The sequence below is a fragment of the Anastrepha obliqua genome, chromosome 4 (genome assembly GCF_027943255.1).
Source record: "Anastrepha obliqua isolate idAnaObli1 chromosome 4, idAnaObli1_1.0, whole genome shotgun sequence".
NCBI lineage: Eukaryota > Metazoa > Arthropoda > Insecta > Diptera > Tephritidae > Anastrepha > Anastrepha obliqua.
Window position 1 is genome coordinate 57,355,815 of NC_072895.1, and position 25,267 is coordinate 57,381,081.

General features: G+C 35.0%; 2 protein-coding genes across 2 annotated transcripts in view; both read left to right on the plus strand.

Annotated features, from left to right (window-relative positions):
* The window catches only part of LOC129245344 (diacylglycerol kinase 1), a 293,249-nt gene that overhangs the window by 162,943 nt on the left and 105,039 nt on the right, over positions 1–25,267 (plus strand). The gene's annotated exons all lie outside the window — the stretch shown is intronic.
* Positions 867–1,685, plus strand: LOC129245343 (deubiquitinase DESI2-like). The gene has a single exon (XM_054883445.1). It carries the CDS (start codon positions 963–965, stop codon positions 1,668–1,670), a length of 708 nt encoding a protein of 235 aa, XP_054739420.1. The 5' UTR covers positions 867–962; the 3' UTR covers positions 1,671–1,685.

The window sequence follows — 25,267 nt, forward strand, 5'->3', positions numbered from 1 at the left end:
CATGTTGGCTGGTACCATATTGTGGGGCTACGCTAGGCGAAGTCCTTACTAGGGGGGTGTAATCAAAGAAAATTCAGGCAACTCATAACCCTCCCTAAGGACAAACTGAGAATATTCCCGGGCATGCTCACAAGTCATTGCAGATTGCACAGTCATCTGCATAGGTCGTTTCCGCGACCAGTTCCCAGACACTCTATCACTTCTTTTTCTCGAATGTAACGCTATAGCACCAAGAAGGTTGAGGTATCTGGGCCAGGTGCAGCCAGAAGAAAAGCACGTACGCTTATCCCAACCCAGCTCTATCTTAAGTTTATTAAGAAACTGGGAATGGATGATGTGCTGTCGTGAGTAGAGTGCCCCAGACCATGAGGTCTAAGTGAAAACTACAATTAGAGGCATTCATTTATGAATAACTAAAAAATACTTTTTTTACAAAAACTAATTTTTTTCTACAAAAAATTTGTTTAAGAAATTTTACCTTAGGTATATATATGTATATGCTATGTATAATGCTTAATATTTATAATTTTTAAGTGTGAAATATCACCTTGACAACGAGCGTAAACTCTAAATTTTTTTATCGATACTTTACGAGATATCGATCACAATAGCTATCTGCTGAGAAAATAATAGATTTATTTTCGCCCAAACTGATATTTTACATATGTATTTCCTTTTGGTATTTAATTTTTTGCTGTTGCTATTTTATTAATAATTTATTCTAATTAATATACAATACTTTTTTTAATTTTTCCAATAAGTTCTCACCCCATAAAGAGGGGCGCAAAATATAAAACAGCTAACAGTTGATTCCTTTTCTTCTCTACCTCCCTATTACTGACATTGTCATATTTGTCAGACTTCAGTTCAAAATCAACAATTTGTATTTCACACATTAATTGATTCCACACAATTTTTTTTATTTTATATTATGAAATATTCTTGAGACACTCCGCTTTCAAATGAATTCGAATAAACCAGCGTTTAGTAAATTTAATTTCGGCAGCTGCTTTAAAACGCCGTTTACAAGAATACACAATGAATCAAATGCGTCAGCAACAACAACGACAATAACATCAACAGCAACTTCAGTAAGGCAGCAACCACGTAATTGTGAGCACGCGCCTCTTGGCAAATTATGTGAACCGGTCAAACTGAATGTTTATGACATAGTAAAAATGAATGAATATTCTGCGTATATCGGACTAGGCGTCTTTCACTCCGGAATCGAGGTATATGGCACAGAATTTGCTTATGGTGGGCATCAGTTTCCCTTTACGGGTATCTTTGAAATGTTGCCACGCGATCAAGCGGATTTAGGTACGAATTTTCAATTTCGTCAAACCGTTAACTTGGGTTGCACACAATTCACATGTCAGCAGGTGTATCAGATTGTCGAAGAGTTGGGTGAGAAGTTCACTGGCAGTTCATATCACTTGATCAATTGCAATTGTAATCATTTCTGTGACTATTTGGCGCAATTTCTCTGCGGCAAGGGCATACCAGGTTGGGTAAATCGCCTGGCAACCATCAGCGCGTACGTGCCTTTCTTGCAACGCATTCTACCACGAGATTGGCTGACGCCAAGATCGACGCTGCGCGAAAGTGTAACCGTAATGGAAAATAGTAATTCAACCTCATTTACTAATGTACTTAATAAACAGATATAAAATTAATAATAGAAAAGCGCTTTTATGAAAATATCCAAATGTGATTAAAACTTTCTAAGACTCTGAGACCTTGAAGGTAAATATCTGTAGAAGTGGTGTTCAAATAGCAAGAAGAAAATATGTGATCAAGGCTGCTTGGATCATAATCGGCCAAGTTTTTTGCAAGGCGAATCTTTTAAAGATGGTATCGATAGATCAGCTGATTTGTTTTTTTTTTCATTCGCCTGTCAATGTGGGTGTTAGCACAGAATGAAACAAGGCCAATTCATTCTTTGTTTTTTACTTTGCCAAGACATTGCAGTGACACTCAAATGTACAAAACATTGTTATTGGTCTAGTGACCTTTAATGAATGCGCTTAGACTTTTTGAAAGACAGCAGCCGTGGTTAAGAAATAACCATTAATCTATGAGATTGTCATTCATTTATAGATATGCGAGGCGTAGGCCAATATGATGCTTTCCTATTAATTTGATGAACTCGAAATGAACTAAGACATACATTACATTCGAGTATATTTAAATATTTTTCTTAGAGAATTAGAGCGGCTTACAGTAATGAAGAAGGCACGTTAGGCTAAGCTCCTTGCGATGGGCATCCATATGGGTCATCCTACCGAGACACATAGACTATATCCAAATCAAGGCTGGAAATTCGCATATATAAGGAGATGCAATCTCGTCATCTCATATGCATATTTTTCAAAAGACGAGGCTTTTACTCCAATTCCGTAGAGTTATTCGTTCAAAGGAATAAATTCCGTGATAAACCCTACAATAATTGTACAAACAAAGCATGCCAATATCAGTAAAAGTTCAGCTCTGCCGTTATGTAGGGCATAGATCCGTATACAACTTTTTATAAACCCAATTCCTAGAATCACGCTTCGCCCACGGCGTCTCAACTACGTACCCGAAGAGATTTGTTGTCTCATGTACAATATTTGCAAGTTCTTGTGTAAGCAGCTGCAGGCTGTTTCCATAAAATACTAATGTACGTTTTTATATATACTAAGATAGTTGCACACTCTTTGGTACTTTGTCCAATATCTTGCACATCAGCAAAAAGCAAGTATTTACTCGCAGTACACAAAGTGCCCAAAATAACAGCACAGTGGCGTTGTGCAACATTTTTACTATTTATTTTCTTTGTTTTCTTTTTTTAAATAATATTTATTATACCACAACAAAAACCATATAAATCAAACTTTCAGATTTTAAATAAATTCAAAAAAATGTTCTTCATTGTTTTCAGTTTACATTTTTAGAAAAATTCTAAGTATGCACTTTCATAGCTTACTCAATTTTAGTATAATATTGTGCAAATTTAAAGTTGCTCCAAACTCGCTTTGCTTTTTGATCATTTTTTTTAACATCATCAATAGCACTACAGTCTTGTGCAGGCCACAACTACGCTTCTCCATTCTGATTGATCCTCTGCCACGACTTTCCTGTTTGCAATCCCCAAGTCGGCTGTGACCTCATCAATCCAGCGTTGGTTTGGTCTCCCTCGACCTCTCCGTCCAACCACTTGCCTATGGAACGCTGTACTGCCAGCTCTCCATTTAGGTATTCTGTACATGTGCCTCAGCCATCTGATTCGTTGACTTTTTATAAAGCGTATTGCGTTTCCATTTTGAATCAATGCATCTAGTACTAATTTTTTTATTGACTAATTTTCCAATATTCAAAAAAAATTGGATTTTCGTTATATGGAACCACCTGCGGTTCATAGAGTGGGATGATGTGCAGCGTTGCTGGTTTCTAGTCTGCTTATCGATATTTTAAAGCACAGCTCTTGAACTGTAAGTTTTTTATAGTACCCAATAAGAAAAATCATTTTCTGAATTATTTGTGTTTGTATGATTTATTTTTCGAACATCGTTAATGGGATGATAAGCCACACTTGCACCATTAAAACAATTTTTGGAATTACCTACTTCTGATGTGTGAACTGCAAATTATATGGGCAATAATTGTTTATTGCTTTTTTAAATATAGTTTTTTTTTTATTCTCTGAACCAAGGTGATATCGTTTCTCAAAATGCAACGATTTAGTGGGCTTTTTTTTGAATTTCAGCTGAAGAATAAAAACAATCAGACACCAATCAGCTGATGAAACAACACCACCTTGTATAGATTCGTTTTTATCCGAACAGTGAATAAGGAAAATATTCTATAAAATATGATGTTGGTTTTTTATTATTTTCGTTCTTTAATTCATTATTTTATTTGTCTAATTTTTATTCTCACACATACACCCGAATATCCTTAATAAATAAATATCTTTTGGTTGTAGTATGAACTATAATTTTATAAATAAAAAATAAAATATTAAAAATAAATAAATGCTCAAAGCTGGCAAAAAATTACTTTCCCACTTTTTTTTAAAAAAGGTCATTTTCCTTTAAGAATCCCTTTTTTAATATTTGTAGCCATTTATGCAAATATTATTGCTTGTATAACTTGACTTTTTGCAGCGTTGGATATAAAAAAGTCAAAAACATACTTTCGGAAAAACTGAAGTTATAAAAAATTTACGCTTTGAAAAATTAATGATGCAGAAATTCTTTATATTTCCTCTTATTTATAATGCAGGTTGAAAAAAACATATTTTGACTTTTTTAGTATATAAAGTTAACGACCTTACAATAAGTAGTACCCTAATGTACCAGTAGAATATATAATTTCACCTTCACCTGCATGTAAAGGCACGCATTTCAAATGCTTGCATTACTTCATGAAATAGTTACACTGCAGTTTTGAAATCCATAAACGATGCACTATACTGGCATGAAAGTACGTAAGCAGAGTAAAAATGTTTACATGGGCGGAAACGCTCTGAAATTTAGTATAAATATTTTAATTGTTTTATTAATTTGTCAACAATTTTGTACCAAACTTTTTCTTCTAGGGTCCATTTGCCCATCTAATCACTAAAGCACGCTTTACTACCCAAGCCGACAAATTATTCCTATCTTTAAAGAAGCCTTTAATTTTTTATCATTTTCTCAACTGTCTTTCATAGCAAATGCCGGTATTCTTCATTTAAAATAAGTCACATCAACTAACTTTTAAATGTATCGGTGTGAGGTTATTACAAGCATTCGAGAGGACGAAAATGTGTTTAACAGCAGATTTCATGTTAGTGGTTAGTAAAGAAAATTACTCTAAATTTGTAAATATAAAGCACTGAGAATATTTATAGGTATACATACTCGGCAAACACTTTACACTGTGGAAGAATTTTTAATAATTATTTGTAATTGGTATATCACTTTGCTTGTGTAAATAGCAGGCTTGTGAAATACTGCTAGTTTAAGAAAAAATCTAGAAAAAAAGACACTGAATCACTTAGCTTCTAGCCTAATGAAGTAAGTATTCTAGTACAGGAAATATACAAATATTTATGCGAATAAATTATCGATAAAATGGCATGATACATCACTTGACATTTTAGAGGTGGCTACTCATCACTGAAATGTTCTAAAAGTTTACCGAAACTGTACAAACTTCTGGCATGCCAAAGCTAACTGGACATAGAACAAGTTTTTTACTGCTTACGTAGTCACATTAGGGCACGGGAATTAGTATATAGGGCGTCTACATGATACACTTATTGAAAGATAGCTAAGAAATTTTTCGTGAATTCGGCAAAATTCAAGATAGTTGATCGCTAAACAAACTAAGGTTAAAACTAAAAAAAAACTTGAAAAAAAATTAAAAAAAAAGATATATACAGAGTGCGCCATCTCGAGCTTTGGTATGGAAATATTGAATAACTTTATCAACTAGCAAAATTGAACGTTTGTTGGTGTTTTTTTATTTGATTTTGTCCTTTACAATCTGTTTCAACTGCACTTAGGACACAACATCCAACAAATGACCACCTTTACGAGCCACACAATATTCTGCTCTTTTTTTCAAATTTTCCATTACTTTTGCTAGCATTGCCACTGTTTCAGATCTAATGTTGGTCCTGAGCGCTTCCAATGTAGTTCCAATAATCGTTGAGTTATTTGCACTTTGTAAGGAAACATGTGAAGATCCTCTTTTAAAATCCTTCTAAGAGTGGTATGATATGACAAAATTGGGTTTTTCAAAACACTCTGCTTGACAGTTGCAACAATTTCATTGGAGCGTCTTTTACGAACTGAAACACGTTGACGATTTGCTACAGACCCCGATTCTTCAAATTTTTAGTCAGATTGCGTATGGTGTTATCAGAAGGCACTTTACGACCGCGGTATTTTCGACGGTATGCACGTTGAGCAAGCACAATTGAACGACCATTTTCCAAATACATGGTCACAATTTCCGCGCATTCTTTAGGTGTAAAGTTATTCATCGTTAAAATTGTACTGAATTGACGTTTCCAAATTATTTTTTCTCAAGTCCTTCTGACAATGGATAGCAAAGTTATTCAATATTTCCATACCGAACTCGAGATGGCGCACGCTGTATGTTCTATGGCTTTAAAGCAAAAATCATCCAAAATTCTGATAGAAGTGCCGGGGAGTTATCAAGGGGACGATATAAATATTTGATTATGCTGCTTAACATACCCTGAATATATGCGAATTCCGACTAATGTCACCAAGTTTTGATTGTGTCGCATTTACTTTAAGTAGTTTGAGTCAAGTTTTCATCATCTCAAGAACTACTCTCCATGTAATATTAAAAAACACGGACTAAATATATGGTAAGGGAGTATGATAATGCTCTGGGCGCGTTATATCTGCTTTAAGGGGTTATATATGTACACTTGTAAGGCTGAAAAATCACGTTTTTTTTGAAATTTTTTACAAAGAACAATTTTATTAAACAAATACAATTTTTTATTATTCAAATAATGTCTACTTTAAAGTTAATTATAGCTTGTAAAGTTAGTGAAAATATTGAAGTGAACGGCTCCTGCAGACGCTCACAAGCGTTCGGCGATTGACAAAATACCTCCGATTTGCATTATTTGAAATTGAAAAACCAATTAGATAATTTTTGCGGATAGATAAAGCTAGGTATTAATTGAAGGAATAGTCAAAATTTTAATTTTTGATAAAATGGCGGCTATAGAAAAAAAAATCTACAAAAAATTTCGCGAAAAATTGCCTAAAAAAAATCATCAGAATTCTTATTACCGGGAGAATATATCAGAGAAGGTTGTGTTAAAATTTCAAGACAATCGGTTCAGCCGTTTTTGAGAAATCGTGCCTTACTTTTGCAATATTTGAAAACCCCGAGTCGATTACGACCGTTGCAGCATATATTCAAAGTGAGAAAGATAAGAATTGGAAAGAATGTTCATCCTGGTACAGCAAAGTTAGCCCATCAGGACAAAAAGCCCCACTTTCAAAATAATAACACTCGGAGCCAAACCACTACCTTTATACGGTTACGCATTGGGTACACCCTCTTGACACACGAATACCTCCTCACAGGGAAACCCAAAAACACATGTCCTTGGTGTGGATCACTTTCCACGGTCGACCACTTACTAGATGAATGCCCCAATCTCCGAAGCCACAGGATCAAAATATTTGGCGACATTAAACCCTCCGCACTTCTTGAAACACCTTCTTCTGAAAACATTCACAAAATATATAACTTTCTGAAACAATGTAAGTCAATAAAGATTATTTAAACTCCATAATTAGAACTAAATCAACACAGGTATTATATATGTACTTAAAGAAAGAGTCGTAAGCCCTGGCAGCTAGTACTCCTCTATATTTAGATATAAGCATTTTGATATAATATACATATCTAATAAATAATAATAATAATAATAAAATCGATTTTTTGAAAATTCTAACTGTACATAACCCCTTAAGAAATTCCCCTTCAGCATATCAGCGAAATAAGTCCCAAAGTAGTTTATGTAAAATAATTTCATAAAAATGCGAATTTAATTCTCCTTTAAATGAAAATCGTTTGCTCTAGCTAGAAGCCCTTGCAGTCAGTGCTGAGGTTTAATTGGCGTGAAAAATCTTTCGGTAGCTTCAATTTTTATTTGTGCTTCAATTTGTTGACACAAAATGCCATGCGGATCATAGACGAACAACAGAAGGCACATAAACTCATCATATAGATATGTACATATGTGTTTGTGCACACACAATTTCGTCAGAGCGAGTAAAACAACACTGCTTTATACATACCATTTGTAGTTATCACATTACAAATAATCTAAGTATCTTTAAAGTTGTGAATGTGCTCACATTCTTGTTAGGTTGTCACTCGCTCATATGTAGTAGATATATGATTATGTTCCAGGAATGCACAAAAGTTGGAGATTGGCCAAAAATATCTGTAAAATTGAATTTCATTATAAACATCCCAACGTGAAGTATAGTGCGTGCACACATAAATATGGTACTACGTTTTTTTATATAAGTAAATAAGTTATTAGTAGATATGTATCTCGAGCGTACCGTGCATGTTTGATTATATGAAATTACTGTGTTACATATATAAATATTGCACACACATTCATTCATACAACGCTGTAAAGACATCATGGCCACGTGTCATTTATCAAATTACTCCTGTTTGTCATACGTCAGTTCCAAAGCAATATTCATTTCCGCCCGAGCGAGCTGACTAGGCGTATGAGCAACGCACGCCTATCCTCCTACTCAAAGAACGCTCACTGTTTGGAATATTGTCTATGAATTATGTTGAATAATAACAAGCATATTTTTGCTTTCTTCTTTTTTTTAATTTTTGTTTTTTTGGAATTTTTAGTATAAAATACGTGAGTGGTTATGCAGTTGGAGTGTTTCGCCAGCAGCTTGTGAGTTGTTTCCTCTGCATTTTTCATGATTTTCTATCCATCTATTTTGCTGCTTCATCAGTGAAATTATCAGGTTTACGTGTACGTGTGATTTTGGTTTTCTGTTTGGTCTAAACTTTTTGCTAACGGTAAAAATTCACATGTGTTGGATTTACTGTGAAAAATATTCGAATGAATTATGAAGTAGTAAAATGAAAAATAAAAATTCTGGATCAAAAAATTCGTTATTGCTGAGCCGAGATGACAACAATCATAAATTTTGTGAAAAGGAGCCAAAGCACGCAATCAGCAATCATCATATATTTATACTTAAATTCCGAAAGCTAAGTCAAGGCTCGTGAAAAAAAATATCAAACATAAAAAAAACAATTTGTTTTAATTCGTACATCATTTAGAAATTCTGAAAATATGATTTCAGCATTCCAAAGTATAAGCTCTACTTCTTTTTTGCCAATATACCAGTTTTTTTATAAAAACAAACAAACAAATTATTTTGAAGCATACAGTCATCGTCGGAATAAGGTTTACTCCATATATGGGCAAGTTTTGACTATTTACTTTTTTATTTTTTAATTTTTTTAAATTTTAACTCATTTGAAACAAAAATACAGTACGGGTGACTTTTTAGCTTTTATCTTTTTACACAGTTGGTTTAAAAAGCTGACGCACGTTTCGTGTTTTGTTTCACTGTCAAACGTCTTCAGTTTGGTCTATAATTTAACCATGAATCGTCTTACAAACGAACAACGCTTGCAAATCATTGAATTTTATTATAAAAATGCGTGTTCTCTTAAGAAAGTTTATCGCGCACGTCTTCCATTTTATGGTCAGTTTAATCGACCCACTGAAGCGGCTATTCGAGCTATTGTGACTAAATTTAGAACCAAATTTACATTGTTGGACATCAAACCACCAATACCCTTACGTAGATTGCGAACTGAAGGAAATATCGCAGCTGTATCGACCAGTGTTAATAATGACCATCAATTATCGATTCGTCGCCGTTCGCAGCAATTGCGCCTCTATTACTCAACAACGTGGAAAATTTTGCGAAAGGATTTAGGTGTGAAGCCTTTCAAAATACAGTCGGTGCAAGAATTGAAGCCGAACGACCTACGCAATGCAGAATTTTTGTCGAAAATTTTTTTATCGAAAAATTGTGTTCAGCGGCGAAGCTCATTTTTGGATCAATGGGTACGTATGTAAATAAGCAGAATTGTCAATTTTGGAGTGAATATCAGCCAGAAGAATTGCAAGAGCTACCAATGTATCCAGAAAAGGTCACAGTTTGGTGCGGTTAATGGGCTGGAGGTATCATTGGACCGTACTTCTTCAAAACTGCTGCTAATCGTAACGTAACTGTGAATGGTGAGCGCTACCGTGAAATGGTATCCAACTTTTTTTTGCCCAAAATGCAAGAGCTTGACTTGCATGACATGTGGTTTCAGCAAGACGGTACCACATGCCATACAGCACGCGTAACAATGGACTTGATGAGAGAGGATAGATCGTGCGATATAACGCCTTTAGATTATTTTTTGTGGGGCTATTTAAAGCTCATGTCTATTCAGACAAGCCTGCTCCAATTAACGCATTGGAAGACAACATTAAAGCATTTATATGTGAGATACCGGCCGAAACATTGAAAAGAGTATGCCAAAATTGGACTAAGCGGATGGACCATTTGAAGCGCAGTCGCGGTCAACATTTGCATGAAATAATCTTCAAACATTAAATTATATGGATTGTAATACCGATTTAAATAAAAATTTCATGCATTTTTCTGAATTTTACGTGTGTTTTTTTGAAAAACTTTCCTATAGCTCTTAAAAAATCACCCTTTATATATAATTGGCGCGTACACCCTTTTTGGGTGTTTGGACGAGCTCCTCCTCCTATTTGTGGTGTGCGTCTTAATGTTGTTCCACAAATGGAGGGACCTACAGTTTCAAGCCGTCTCCGAACGGCAGATATTTTTATGAGGAACTTTTTCATGGCAGAAATACAATCGGAGGTTTGAATTTCCCTGCCGAAGGACAACTACTATTAGGAAGAGCTTTTCCCGAGGGTGACCGCTATTAGAAAAATGTTTTTTTTAATTCTGGTGTTTCATCGAGATTCGAACCTATGTCTTCCGAATGGTAATCACGCACCAAATCATTCAGCTACGGCCTCCGCCACTACTATACCACTACCAAAATCATATAAAGCAAAGTTTCAACCTCTGTATAAAATTTGTAAAAGTCGGTAAATTTTAAACGAAATTTTAAACTTTTTACTCAGAGTTTTTAGAAAAATTTCGGGAATGCAGTTTTGTTGATCATTAAAGTAAGCCACACTGATTTTTGAAAATTTTGTCTGCTGTTAGTGTTGGATGTTTTCTTCCATATAAAAAAATGTGAGATAGACATTAAATGGAGGTAATGCACAAGACCGCAAATGAAAAAAATTCTCAAAATTCAAACAAAAACAAAAAAAAAAACGAATTTACATTTTAATGATCTATAAAACTTTATACTTAAAATTTTTTTAAAACTTTGGATGAAAGAGTGTGAAAGGTAAAAATTTCCCGAATTTTTATACATTTTCTACAAAAATTGAAATTCGTCATTATATGGTTGGTTTTTGTAGTTGTATACTAGTTGCTTAAAACTAATTAAAATTACAAAATAAATTAATTAAATAAATCAAACTTGCTAATGTATCGTGTTAACTCTATTTTGACGTTATGTTCCAGAATATTTTTTTTTATATAATAAAAAACTAATGTAATGGCAAAGACGAAGCGAATACTGAATTCATATTTTCAAAATTTGAAGGGTCGTTCGAAGTAAAACAAATGTTTCATTTTTTTGTACAAAATTAATTAAAATAAAAAAATAAATGAATAAATAGTCAAAACTTGTCAATGTATTGTATACACCTTATTTTGATGTTAACTGTACCTATATAGATGGCAGAAAGCAGCGGTGCCACAACATAAATTTAAACTAACGAACTTCAATCCAAACTTTGCGCTATTTACTTAGAAAATACTTAAAAAAAGCATCTAACCAGGCAGCTAAGGGTATGTGAGGCAATAGAAACTTAGTAAAGAGGTCTTAACTTTTATTACAGTTATGGAACGACTCACCAAAGTCGTCATGAGAGCTCCTCAACCATCTACCATTAGAAGGTCGACACAATCACAGACTCCACAGACTCATTAACAGCCCTTATAGAGCCATGTTCAACAATTTGCTTTTACAAAAGTATTGAAAAATAATCTGAAATAGGTTTGGCTTCTGGTGAACGGTGCTGTGTGACACACTGCCCTCCGAAAATGTAGGAAATTACAGGAAAATTTCGATATTAAAATTTTCCTCCGAAATGTACCTATACACTGATCTCCAAAATCATAAGCTGTAATAATGAAAAATTCTTAGTGTGCGACTGTAAGGAGTCATGGGTCGATGCAAATAAAGCGCCAACTTGGCAACAGTTCATTCGCGATATTAGATCTCAAATTATTGAAAAAATTATTCCTACATTGGTGCCTCAGGATATGTCGTACTTCAGGCAGATCCGATGTAGCCATATGTATATACGCAATCATTTCTATGGCTATTCTCATGAGGATACTTTTGGTGAGAAATATAAAATCATTTCCCAATACTTGTACTTTTCATGTAATATTATAGCCCTGCACCCTTTAAAACGCTCCCTTTATAAGAGGCGTTGTGCATTACGTATGCCTGAAAAAGGGTTCGATAACTTCCAGTTGGGGGTTTAACAGCCTAAAGTTAGGCCGGTACCTGCCGGAAATCAGTCCGAAAGCAGATAACGGGTTGCAAACAACAGTTGACAAGCGACGTGACATATGAGAAATAGCACTCTAGACAAGAGATTATACATGGAAGTCAAATTGGAATTCGGCCTTGTGTTCCATGCGAGACAAAAGGTGTTGATTATGATGAAATTAGATTAATAGCTTACAATAAAATAATTCAATTACACAAAGACAAGCAGAAAATGAAATAACAGCTAATTAGTTCCATTTGGAAAGTAAGAAAAGACGGCAATTAATTTTTGATAATTTTTAATTCAGCTACAAAGCAGATTATGGAGCCAATATTTTAGTAATAACGTACGAACTTAGCAGTTGAGAACTGTAATTATATGTAATGGTAAATAACAGGCCTAAAGTGATTGATATTAATAAGCGATGTATAATATAATTACTGATGGTTGTTGGGGAAGTGGTAACTAAAGGCAAACGACAAGAAGTAAAGTGAAGCATGCTAAGTATATATTATATTTACATATAGCGAAGGTGAGAGACTGATCAATGATAGTGCTTGAGAGATACTGCGGCAGGCTGATAGGTGACTGATAGCTCGTGACTGGTGGCTGGTGACTTGCGACTAATGACTGTTGACAAATGACAAATTACATAAATTGCCACATGCAAATAACAATTAATTTATTTCAGTTGAAAAGTAGGGAAAAATGCCAATTAACTTTTAGTAAATTTTAGGTGAGTGAAGGTGTCAATTAAGAGACTGGTATGAAAGTGGCGGCCGTCTTAGCTAAATGTGTTGAGGAAGCCACTGCCATTCAGAAGTGCGTAGGTTCGAATCTGCGTGCATGAAAACCAAAATGATAGAAAAAGTTGCCAGGCAATGGCAAAGCTCTGAGTGTATTTCTGCCATGAAAAGGCTCAAAAGAATCGGTTTAAATCTGTAAGTCCCTCCATTTGTCGAACATATGCCATAAATATGAGGAGACACTCGGCTAAACACCCGCAAATGGTGTCAGTACCACTTATATTTGTATATACCTATATACAAGGTGAAGTCCAAAATAAACACGACTGGCGTTATAAAAATGTTTTTGATGGCGCCATCTTTTTAATGAGCTAGTGCGTTGGAAGTTACATCCCTAGCTAACTTCCAGTGAAAATTTGGTGACATTCGGTTCAGCGGAAACGAAGTTATTGCATCTAAAGTGTCAGTATGTTTGTGTCATCGGTACAAAAATTAATTTCGAACAAAGAGTTAATATCAAAGTTTTTTTTAAAATCGGTAAAACATTTACCGAAACATTTGAATTGATGAAAAGGTATATTGTGGTGATTGTCTGTCTCGTGCATACGGGCCGCCCAAACTCAGTAATCACCGAAAACTCCATCGAAATTATTCGTAAGTTTATCAATAATGAACCGAAATCATCGTTGAAATTCATGGAATCGGAGTTGAATATCTCCAAAACATCAACATCGATTTATCGCATTTTAACTGATCATTTGGGCTTACGAAAGGTCTGAGCACGTTTCAATCCGCTCAAGTTAACTAGGACTGGACTAAAAACTGCTCGGAACTCAACATTCGAAAGACCTCATTAAAGAGGCGAGAAAAGACGAACTTCCTTTACAACATTGTAACTGGTAATGATACTGCACCATTTCATCGATCCACTCTTGTGACTGATTTTTTTCACCAGAAAACGCATTTTAACCATCAATCACTCACCGTATTCGCCTGATATGGCTCCCTGTGACTTCTCCCTATTTGGAAAATTGCATTTGGGCATGAAAGGAAAACGTTTTGCGTCCGTAGAGGCCATCCAAAAGGCTTGTACCGACATCCTGAAAGACATTCCAGTCAGTGACTTGAAACACTCTTTCGAAAAGCTTTTAGATCACGCAAAACAGTGTATTAAGGCCAGAAGGGACTATTTTCAATAAATAAACTCGAAGTTATCAGAACAAAGCTCCTGTCACATCTATCTTAGCTCAGATGTGTTTTTTTTTTTTGGATTCTAACTTGTATATATAAAGGGTGCTTTCAAGCGCACAGCATATTAACTAATTAGTACAGAGGAAGTTTACATAATATAATTAGTAAGAATTTTTTGGTTTACTCTTCTTCGTATGGTGCGCGCAAGAAAGAAATAATTGGCTTATAAAATGTGGGCAAACACCCATAGCTTTTGCCTAGTAGTTACAACTACAAAGCTTATCAAGGTTATTTATTTATGTTTTGCTCATTTGCAAGCTCGCTTTCATTATCCCTCAATAGCTGGGCATTTTTCGTTTTTTTTTTCTTATGTGAATGCTTTGAATAATTTCGTCAATTTGTTTTTGTGTCTTTTTTTGTTTTTGTTTTTTTGTCCCTTGAGAAAGTCATTCGTTATTAGCCAGCCTATTTCTGAGCAAAACCATCATCATTAAACCAACCAAAATATCCTAATCCAACTACATTTTTAATAAGCGGTGATGCGGCAGTTGCTGCCGAAAATGAAGCTCTCTTTTAGTCAACCTACATACATTTCCCTCGTTTTGTATGAGTGTGTGTGTTTTGCTGCTATAGCTACATAATTTTTCCTGCAGTTGTTTTTCCTTGCGGTTATAGCTGATTTGGTTTTATTTTTTCTGTTTGTTGTTTTTTCCTTTGCAAATTAATACTCCACGCTCGAAAGTCTATTCGTTGGTAAATATAGCGTAAAATTAATCCTACCAATTAATTAGCTCAGTGTGAATAACAGAGTTCCTCAAAAGCAATGGCTAAAGGCCGACAAGGTCTGACTAACTGACCTGGGTATTTTAACTTTGCCGCCCGAATATTGCCAAGTCAAAATTGGATTGTTGGTTGAATTGAAGGAAACAGTTTTTAAGCCATAAGCTAATTAGAGTGGCTGGCTAACACAACGATGCAAATTTACACGCAAACGCCAGAGTGAAGAAAGCAGAGAAAAGTAAAAGAGTAAAACAGTGAAAAAATACGAGTAGTTATCTTCCGATATTTGTTGCCGCTCACAGAATACTACGTATACACATCATTACAGGGTACGGCACTCCAAGTGTAACCAACTTCAGACCGCTCGAGTAGCTGAAGTATGGGAATCAGCTGTCTGTTTGTTGGTTAAATGGCAGTCAAGAGTATTTTTTACAAGCGCGCGGAAGCATTTTGCCAAGAGTAAACGTGAAAAAAGAAAGTCGGTTATGGACTTCAATCGTAATAGTATGATTGCATTATATGATATTTCACTGGAAAATCACAACCAGCGATTTTTCGTGAGCTCGAGCACCTCAAAGTAAAAAAAGTTTTTGTTTATCGCACCATTTCTCGATACAATGATATTGGTAGCATTGCGAAAAGTCATGAAGGTGGTCATCAAAAGACTGCAACGTCAGGTGAAATGGTTCAAAAAGCGAAGAAGCGACACCAAAGCAGCAAAAAGTCAGACTTGAGAGAGCTAAATGACGAGAAAATTTTTCAAATTGGGCAATTCGTAAACTCCCAAATCGATAGAGTTTATTTGATCGACCGTTATACGAGAATTTGAGTCATCTATTGGCCACTAGGAGTCAGCCCCCGCCACAAGTAATGGCCGATGTAAGCGCTCTCCAATCGTTTTTTTTCGAGCCTGGCGTCAAGGTAAATGCAAAATATTATCGGGAAAGTATTCTGGAGGTTGCTTTGAAGCCGTGGGCAGACAAACATTTCGGTGGCAGATCATGGACGCTTGAACAGGACTCGGCACCGTCTCACAAAGCTCGAGTGAACCAAGAATGGCTAAAAAACAACGTTCCGAACTTCATAACGTCCACACAATGGCTCTCAAATTCACCAGACGCGAATCCGATGAATTATTCCCTTCGGACGATTTTGGAGTACAAGGTCCGAACTAAAAGATTCGTCTGTCTTGAGGTGCTGAAAAAAGCCACTGTCCGCGAGTGGGCCAAACTACCTGCAAGTCACATTCGGGCAACTTGCGAATCGTTTCTGGACCGTCTCAAAGGCATAGTCAAGGCAAAAGGTCATATCGAGCAAAAGAAAATTGATTCTTAATTTTGTATATTATTATTTTCACACATTTTTTACTTTAAATTGAATAAAAGTAATTTTCCAAACTAAATTTATTGCCTTTTTAATTGGTTACACTTGCGAGTGCCGGACCCTGTAGATATACATATACTCGTACACTCAAAGTTTGATTGTGTGCGTTGGTGCTCGTTGACAGGCACTTTCTCAATGTCAGTCCATCAACGCCTGTAACTGTAAACGTTAACATAGTTGATGTGATGGCAAGAAAATGCTGCGCATAGTAAAGGCAAAGGATAGAAAGTTACTTGAAAAATGAAGAAAATTCACTTTTGAAAAAGGTTAAATTGGAAAATTGCAGTGAAGCTAAATTTATCGATAGCTTTGTTGTTGGCTTTGCAATTGCAGTGTGAACTTTGGCTGTCAGATCGTAATTGTGTGAGTGTATAAACAAAATGTGCTTCAACTTGAAAAGCCATTCCCGTTACATAATAAAAACAAAGTGTAAGAGGATAAGCACTTTTTAAATTAAGACCATTAAGCACTTGACTGAGCACTTGTTAGCAAATTTTTCACATTTTTTCTTCGAGAATACAAATTTTTTACAATTAACTTTCTTATTACTTTACGCAGCTCTTATTCTCTTTATCTCAAGACATTCCAACGAATTTCGAGACCAATGCGAGACCATTTCGTTAGATTTTACAAATACTAAAATCAGTTTTCTTTTTTGTTGAATGCATCATTATTGGATTGACAAAGTTTTAAGTTCGAATCTCCGTGCACGGACCTCCGAAAAAGCTCATAATAAAAAATATCTGCCGTTCGAAGTCGCCATTTTTTGTAACTAATTTTAATTTTTAATCAAAAATAAAATGGCAATGCATTCAAGTTTAAGCATTTATCAAGTTTTTTAAGTTTCGTATTGCTTCGTTTTAAGTTTCGTATTGTAATTTAATTCAGCTCCATCGTAAGTTCTTGTATTCAAAATAAACAAACTTATAGGTGGCAAAGTATTTTTGGAGCAAAGTTTTTTTAAATGCCTTTACTTTGAGGCTTATATTACTGCGTTTAATTCTATTTTCTTTAATAAATGAAGGTGCTTGTATTAAAAATAGGTCTGCACTCTACTAAACGAAGTGTAACGCACAGACCATCTACAACTAATGAGCTTTGAAATAAAGCAAAATCGGTGTAGTAATTTTGGAATGATGCCCTTTTGAATTTTTTTTTTACTTTTTAATATAAACACTTTCGGAGAACATGGAAGCAGGTGTTCATCATTGTATGCAAAAAAAGAAAAAGTTGAAAAACCAAAACGACTTTTTAGCAGCTTTCTAAAATTTATTGGGCTATGTTTCTAAAACTGATCAAAAAATTGAAAATTTTTTACAAAGTTTGTAACTTCGATTTATAAGATTTTTGTTTTATAATAAATTATATGTTTATAAAAAAATACGAAAAAAATTCTTCATAAAAAATATTGTGAACATTATACAAGCAAATTAAATGACTAAATTATGTGACCATCAGTGTTTGTATTTCAACCTATTCATTAACGGCTTCACGCAAAGTTTGGTCAACTAAAGTATAATAGAAAAAGAGAGAAACTGTTTACCCAAAAGTGCTTTTTCAACACTTCGAAGCACTTGTCGCGCCTGAAATAATAAACATCGCCACTTTCCAAACTAACATAAACAGCTATTTATCATAATTTTCCGAGAATCTCAAGCCACATTGAAAAGTATATTGTCATGCTTGGCAGCGAAGGCAACAGCCACAATGAGCAGCCACCTTAATTAGAGTGCCCGGAATATGGCGTGTGAAATTTCATTTTTGAAGTGTCAACCGCACACGACAAACAACAAGAAAGAATACAACAACAACAGGATTTTCAACTTTTTGATGAACTGCAGCAAGTGAATGGTGAAACGTTCGATGGAAATTTGCCTTGGATGGAAATTTGCCGTATTACCCACAACGAAGCGCCTGGTAAAAAAAAACAACGCTACAGTCCATCAGAAAATAATAAAAAATGTACATTTCTGCCATAAAAAAATTCTTCAAAACAATCATCTACCAAGGCAACATAAAACGGAAGTATACCTCCTTATGGGAAAAACCATTATAAATTTTCTTGTTTTACCTTAATCTTGGATACCTTCAATAACAAAAATAGACAACAGCGATTCATTTTTATTAGAACAAAATTTAAAAAAAAAATATTTATACGTCCATCGTAGCCGAATTGGTTGATGCGTGACTACCATAGGAAAGGAGGTTCGAGACCATAGGTAGGTGGAAACCCCGGTCATGAAACGTCAAATGATAGAAAAAGCTCTTAGCAGAAGTGAAAATTTCAAGGCAGACAAAGAAAGAGGGAGGACCCGAGAGATAATGAGAGAGAGATAGAGAGAGAGAAAGAATATATATCTAAATAAATTCACAACATTTGCAGAGAATACAAATAGACGAAATTTACAAAAAACGGTGTAGGTAAACGCCAGACACAAACCGTGGCAACAACGCGCACTACTCCGAGCGTTTATAACCCGGACAAATGCAGCGATTCCAGGACCGCAGCAACAGTACAAATTACCGCAAGGCAATAACAATAAATCCGACGGCGGATTGGATAGCACTTTATAGTACGCACAAGCACTAGCCAGGAAACGGAAATAAGCGCCAAAAAGTAGGCACCAAAAAACAAAAAACGCCAAAAAAAATTGGGACCAAAAAACGCCCCAAACAGTACGCACCAAGGAAATATAACGCGAAAAAGTAGGCACCAAAAATATATTTGCTACAAGTTTGCACCAACAAATAAGCGCCAAAGAGTAGGCAGCGTTATTTCTCACTAGAAATTAGCAACCACAAGGAAAAACCCAGCCTAAAGTGTATCTAAGATATAAATAAGGTATAGCTCTCTCTCTCTCCTCTCCATTCTCGCTCGTCCGCCGACGCCTAAGAAGTTTAACTTCAAAAGTATATGGTAACCCTATGCACATTTCTACTGGTTCTTAAATACCTTTCAGTTCATATACGATTATATTGAATACTTTAATTAACTTTCAACCTTAGATAGGTGGCAACCCAAAATCATATATTTCTATTTAAGCTTTTCAAAACACCGTATATACAAACAAATGATTTATTTTTTATTATCATTTGTATTCATATTTTATATAGGTATGAATGCATATAGTTGGTAACTCTATTAAGGGGTTACATGGGTTTCGTCGGGTAAAAAAAGGCCTATTTTCAATATTTTTTTCTGAGTAATAAATTATCTATTTAATTCAAACTTTCTTCTGACTTCTTATAGATACATATTTAAAGAATAATTTCTGAAATTAAAAAAAAAAATTATAAGAAGTACTTTATTGATTTATTTTTTTATTTAAGTCTATGAACCAAAATTCTTACAGATTTTTTAATACTTTTGTACGTAGTCTTACGATAGAAGACATTACAATATACATTACAATATTTTGGGATATTAATTGAAGTCTCGCATAGATCTAGATGAGGGAGCAATCACTGCAAACTTGGTTTGAATATGAACACAAATGTATGCGGAGCTCTGCCATGTCACACCGAAAGGCGATCGCCTTTGGAAAAACGTGGTATTTTATGTCCAAAGTGTGCATCCAACATGGGGCTTCTACTAAATGGTAATCAGACATAAAAGTATTCTAAAGCTATGGCGAGCGCCGAGAGGGTAGGCTTCGCTGCAATAATTATAATTATTTTTGGTCTCTTAAATGAGTACAAACGACGAAGTTCCAATGAATTTTGCACATTCTGTGTACCTTAAGAATTTAATAATGATTTCCGATATCTAAGACATTTAGCTTGAACTACAAGCTACAGATTGGTAAATATCGCCAAAAGTTAACCTCAAAGCTGTTTAGGTGGAAGAGTTTGAAACCACCTCTCCTAAATGAGCTACTGAAAAAAGGAAATTTCGATTTAACGAATATCATTGGGTAAAATTTAATATGCATAACTCAAACTTCACCCAAATCGCTAAAGTCTTACCCTGTTTGGCTGCCTTTCCTACTGGCTGAAGTTTACACTTGCACTTGCACAAATATGTATGATATGTGTATATTTTGAACGGTTATGCTATGAATTTTAATATTTTCATGTACCTAAGTAATATATGCATAGAAAACTTATCCTTTCATAAATACACTCAAGTCCTCATACCCAATTGATTTTCTTTCGACTTTTCGAGGCGAATACGTGTGCATGTATGTGAGTGTGCGCATTTCAATGTACGCCAAGTCAGCGAAATTACTTCTTCAAAATACTTTCTTCTTTTCTTGTTACTAACTATACATTTTGCTCTACTTCCATATTTCTTTTCACCAGTAAATACCCCAATGATAGGTGTGTAAATATGTTCACTAATAATGTGTATAGGTACAATATATGTATGTACATCCACATGTGATAACAGGTAATGGAAACCGGAAGCCGTGCGAAGTACTTATGTTCGAGGATAATAAAGTAAATATTGTATACACATACAAGTGAAGTGAGCGCATGAAAGGTATTTTGTTATAAAGAATTTTTTTCACTGAAATGAGAAAAGTAGGTATAGCTAAATAAAACCAAGAAAATAAATGGAGAGAGGTCGATAATTTTTTTATTTATTATATTTTAATAGACCAGCATATGAACTGCTCCACAGTCAAAATGTTCTTGAAGTACACCCTCTTTACAAAAATAAAAACCAGGAACACGAACATTTTTACAAATCTGAATAAACAGTAGGGAAATGCCCAATTCGGTGCAAATGACCTGATATCCTTTAATATTATTATTAGTAGGACATTCACAAAGAAAATGTTCTGAATTTTCCGTGTTAATTTCATACAGAATCTACAGATAATGGCTTCAGAGAAACCAAGTTTGTTTAAGTCATAACTAAGGCTGCAGAAGTTAAATGGTTAAAAGTCTGAAGTCTACTCTCCTGAGCGAAAGTAGCTTATCACAAATTCCTCAGTGCTGAAAAAATTTCTTCTCCTTCCAGTTTCTGAGCAATTCGTTAAATTGGCCTTTTGTAAGCCCCCATAAAGGCTCAAGACCAATTAGGGGCGCCTTTTTTAGCTAAATTAAAAATTAAATTAAATAAATTAGCATTTTTCGTTTTGTTTATATCCTGTATGTCCAGGAACCCAACTTAATAATACTGTTTTGTAGTTCCTTAACATATTAGAAGGGCTTTCAAAGCCACCTGACTACATGTAAGTATGTAAATCTGGGTTCCTCTCAGTTTCTACGGAGACATATCCTCACACATATCTCGATGGCATGTGTTTCTGCCTGGAAGATTGTTGGATAAAAAGCTATTGGAATCGATTTTATGAAAGAAGACCCATGGATTCCCGCCCCTGTTTTATCATCTTCTAATTTCGACTCATTAGTAAACCACATCTCAGAGCTAGGTATGAAGGTGCTCAAATTATTTCTCTGGACCCTATATTCAGTAAAACAAACTTGAAAATTCTTGAAGAGAATGGGTGATAATGTATCAACCCCATTAAAAATAGGAGTATGTCGAAGGTCTTTTATGATCCTCAAATGTCCTTCCCCCTTTAGTGTTCGAAGATGCCTTTTAATCTTAAAGCACTCAAACAAGCTTAATTTTCAATTAAAATAGGAAGTGGTGGTTTGAATAAGAGCACACCTATCCTACCTATGTTTTGATTACTTCTTTGAGTTCATTAGTCGCCTTTCGTTCCTTAACTTTAGGCCACCATGCTAGGGAAGCGTAAGAACTATGGGTGTCACAACATTAGTGAATGTCCAGTATATCATTCAGAGGCTCAGTTCCCATGTTTTTGCAAAAATCCTTGCACAGGTAAAGCATTCTGATATCTGATATCCTTAACCATTCTACCCCTTATTTTTAGGAGACGCGGACTTAATATTATCCGTACTGCATGGTTTAACAAATTTAAAGATATAATATTTTTGGATATAAATTAGTTTTTACGTACGCAGTATGAGGTATTTGGTATTTATTGCAAAAGTTATTCAAACACAAAACTTGATGATTTTGCGCCATACGCAAATCATCTAATTTTGACTTTGAATTGAAATGTTAAATTTTGCTGAAATATTATGAATTTCTCAAAGAAAAATAAAATTTAGACAAAATTGCAGACCCTCAATTCATAGTTTTTCGCGACAATGAACAACTTGTTTGAGCACTCTGGTTCTTGCCGTCTGAATAGATACAAACGCTCCGGTGCGGTACCAGCTGGTGGTGGCAGGGCTTGCATTCACTTGGTGTGTCCAACTGGCACGAGGAAGAAAGCTCTGGCACACTTTGTTAAACTCGGCCAAAATCGCTTAAGCAGCTATCGCGCCAATCAAGAAGAAGAATAAAAATTATTATTTCTTACTACCTTTCTGACTTCTACTCATCACAGTACCTCATCCGAACCAAGGTGGGCTGAGCGTATGTGCTTTTATTCGGGCCATACCAGGCCGAGATGTCTACGCCGTCTTCGCATCGCATTCGAGAAGAAGATGTGTTGGAGTTTCGAGGAATTGGTCGTAGAAACGACAGTAACTAAATTACAACGCGGCTCTAAATTATTTATGGGAAAGGTTCACGGTCGAGAAGTTTTGTACGGTACACGCTCACTAGTATACTTACTATATACTTTAAATTAGAAAGTATCTGTGAAACGGAAAGTAGGTGATTCATTCTGAATTGCTCCAGAGACATTTTGTGAAAAATATATTATTTTTCTATATTAATCAATATTCCCTTTCTCCTTCAAAAATATACTGTGTTGGAGTTACTATAAAGTCGGCTTCAGTAAGTGAGACACTTTCGGAAAAGTGTTGTCTGAATCTTAGTTCAAAATGTTATCTTAATCTTGAATTAAGCTTACAAAGATTTAAAGAATGGCGTTAAATGCGATATATGTACAGTTGTTTGTGAAATCCCAAATTCCATTAAATAATCTCCACAGATGACTTCACATTATTTTTATTGAAATTATACACTTTCTGAATGTTTTCTAAAAATTTGTGTCATTCGTAAATTTTCCTACGGGATAAACAATCAATACCAAATGCTTTGTGAAACATGAAAATGCTGAAGTCAAATAAATCAAATACAACGATCTTTCAAAAGATGATGACAGAAATTTTATTATTTACAGAAAAGTTCGTTTACTTCAACAAATAAATTTCTATTTACATAAATTCGATTCCTTTGCGAACTTTCGTCATTTATAGTTCAGTTTACTACAAAAGTCACAAAGTTCCTATTGACCTTAGCGTATATGTATGTATGTGTGCACATAAGTAATAGCAAAATTACACATTTTTGTTGTTTGAAATAACTTTTGGCTTTTACGATAACACCTAAGTACCTGCTCAAATTTCAGGAAGTATTTACGCAGGAAAAGGAAATTCAAGTAAAAGCCAAAATCGATAGCGGTTGTTAGTCTTTCCCTTCTGACTCGTTCATATCACTACGGTTATAATTAAATATGCGTATATACATATGAATGTACAAATATAAAAGTAAACTCATGGAAATGATAATGTACGAAATAGGGTAGAAAAGTTGAAGTAATCAGAAAAAATGTACGTATACATATAATTGGCAAAAGAATGATGCAGAGGTCATCAGCAAAAGACATTCATGCACTTATAATATATGTTTTGTATATGTCTATGACAGTAATGTATGTGTACTAAGTTTCTTCAAGAAATCCTTGTTTACTGTGTATGAAGATCTTAGTAAAATGCAGCATAAATAATCGATGTGGACCTTTAGGAGAAGAGCTAAGTTAAAGGTAACTAATTAATCAAGAAGAGCTTTGTGCGCAAATACGAGGGTTGCTACTTCTATATCCTTGTTCTTGAGCTCGGGCAGGACTGAATCTGCCGCGCTAGAGCCTGGCATTTATTATTTAATCTAAAATTTTTAACATTAGTTATAGACGATTCCTTTATGACTTCAAAGGAGTGGTAATATGATAAGTAAATAGGAGCATTTAACAGCATCATCCTCAGCAATTGGATAGCGGCAATGACATGCAGCGTCAGGTAACAGAATTAATAAATTCTTATGCCTTGAATATTATCTTAGAGCTGCAGCCAGTGACAAAACGATAGCCCCTAAACATTTTTCCCAGTTTAGGCTTTTTTTTTATACAAATTTTTTGAAATAGCATTGTCTTATCACATTTTTTATTTAATTTGAATTTAATACAGGGTCCGGCACTTGAAGTGTAACCAACTTCAGACCGCTCGAGCAGCTGATACACGGACATCAAACGAAAAAAGAAAATCAGTAATGAATTTCAAACGTAATAGTATGATTGCATTATATTTGGCAGGAAAATCGTAACCAGCGAAGGAGCTCGGGCACCTTAAAGTAAATAAAGTTTTTGTTTATCGCACCATTATTCATTACGTTCGTCTTGGTGGTGGTGATCAAAAGACTGCAACGTCTGGTTGGTTCAAAAAGTGAAGAAGCGACTTGAGCGAAATCCCCGATGAAGCGCCCATCAAATGGCGAAAGAACTGAAAATATCACACCGTAGCATCCGCCGCATACTGAAAAATGATCTCAAAGTCAAGCCTTACAAGATCCAAAAGGCGCATAATCTCACATCAAAGCAGCAACAAGTCAGACTTGAGAGAGGGAAGGAGTTGCTTCGCTTGGCCGAAAGCGGCCAATTTCCGAACAATGTATTTTCTGACGAGAAAATTGTCCAAATTGAGCAATTCGTAAACTTCCAAAACGATACGGTTTATTTGGCCAACCATTCATACGAGAATTTGAGCCGTCGATTGGCCACCAGGAGGCAGCACCCACCACAGGTAATGGTTTGGGCAGCTGTAACCAATCGTTTTCATCGAGCCTGACGTTAAGGTAAATGCAAAATATTATCGGGAAAGTATTCTGGAGGTTGCTTTGAAGCCGTAGGAAAACAATCATTTCGGTGGCAGACCATGC

Excerpts from the sequence above, each read along its gene's own strand:
- LOC129245343 (XM_054883445.1), top strand. The coding sequence starts at position 963 with ATGAATTCGAATAAACCAGCGTTTAGTAAATTTAATTTCGGCAGCTGC.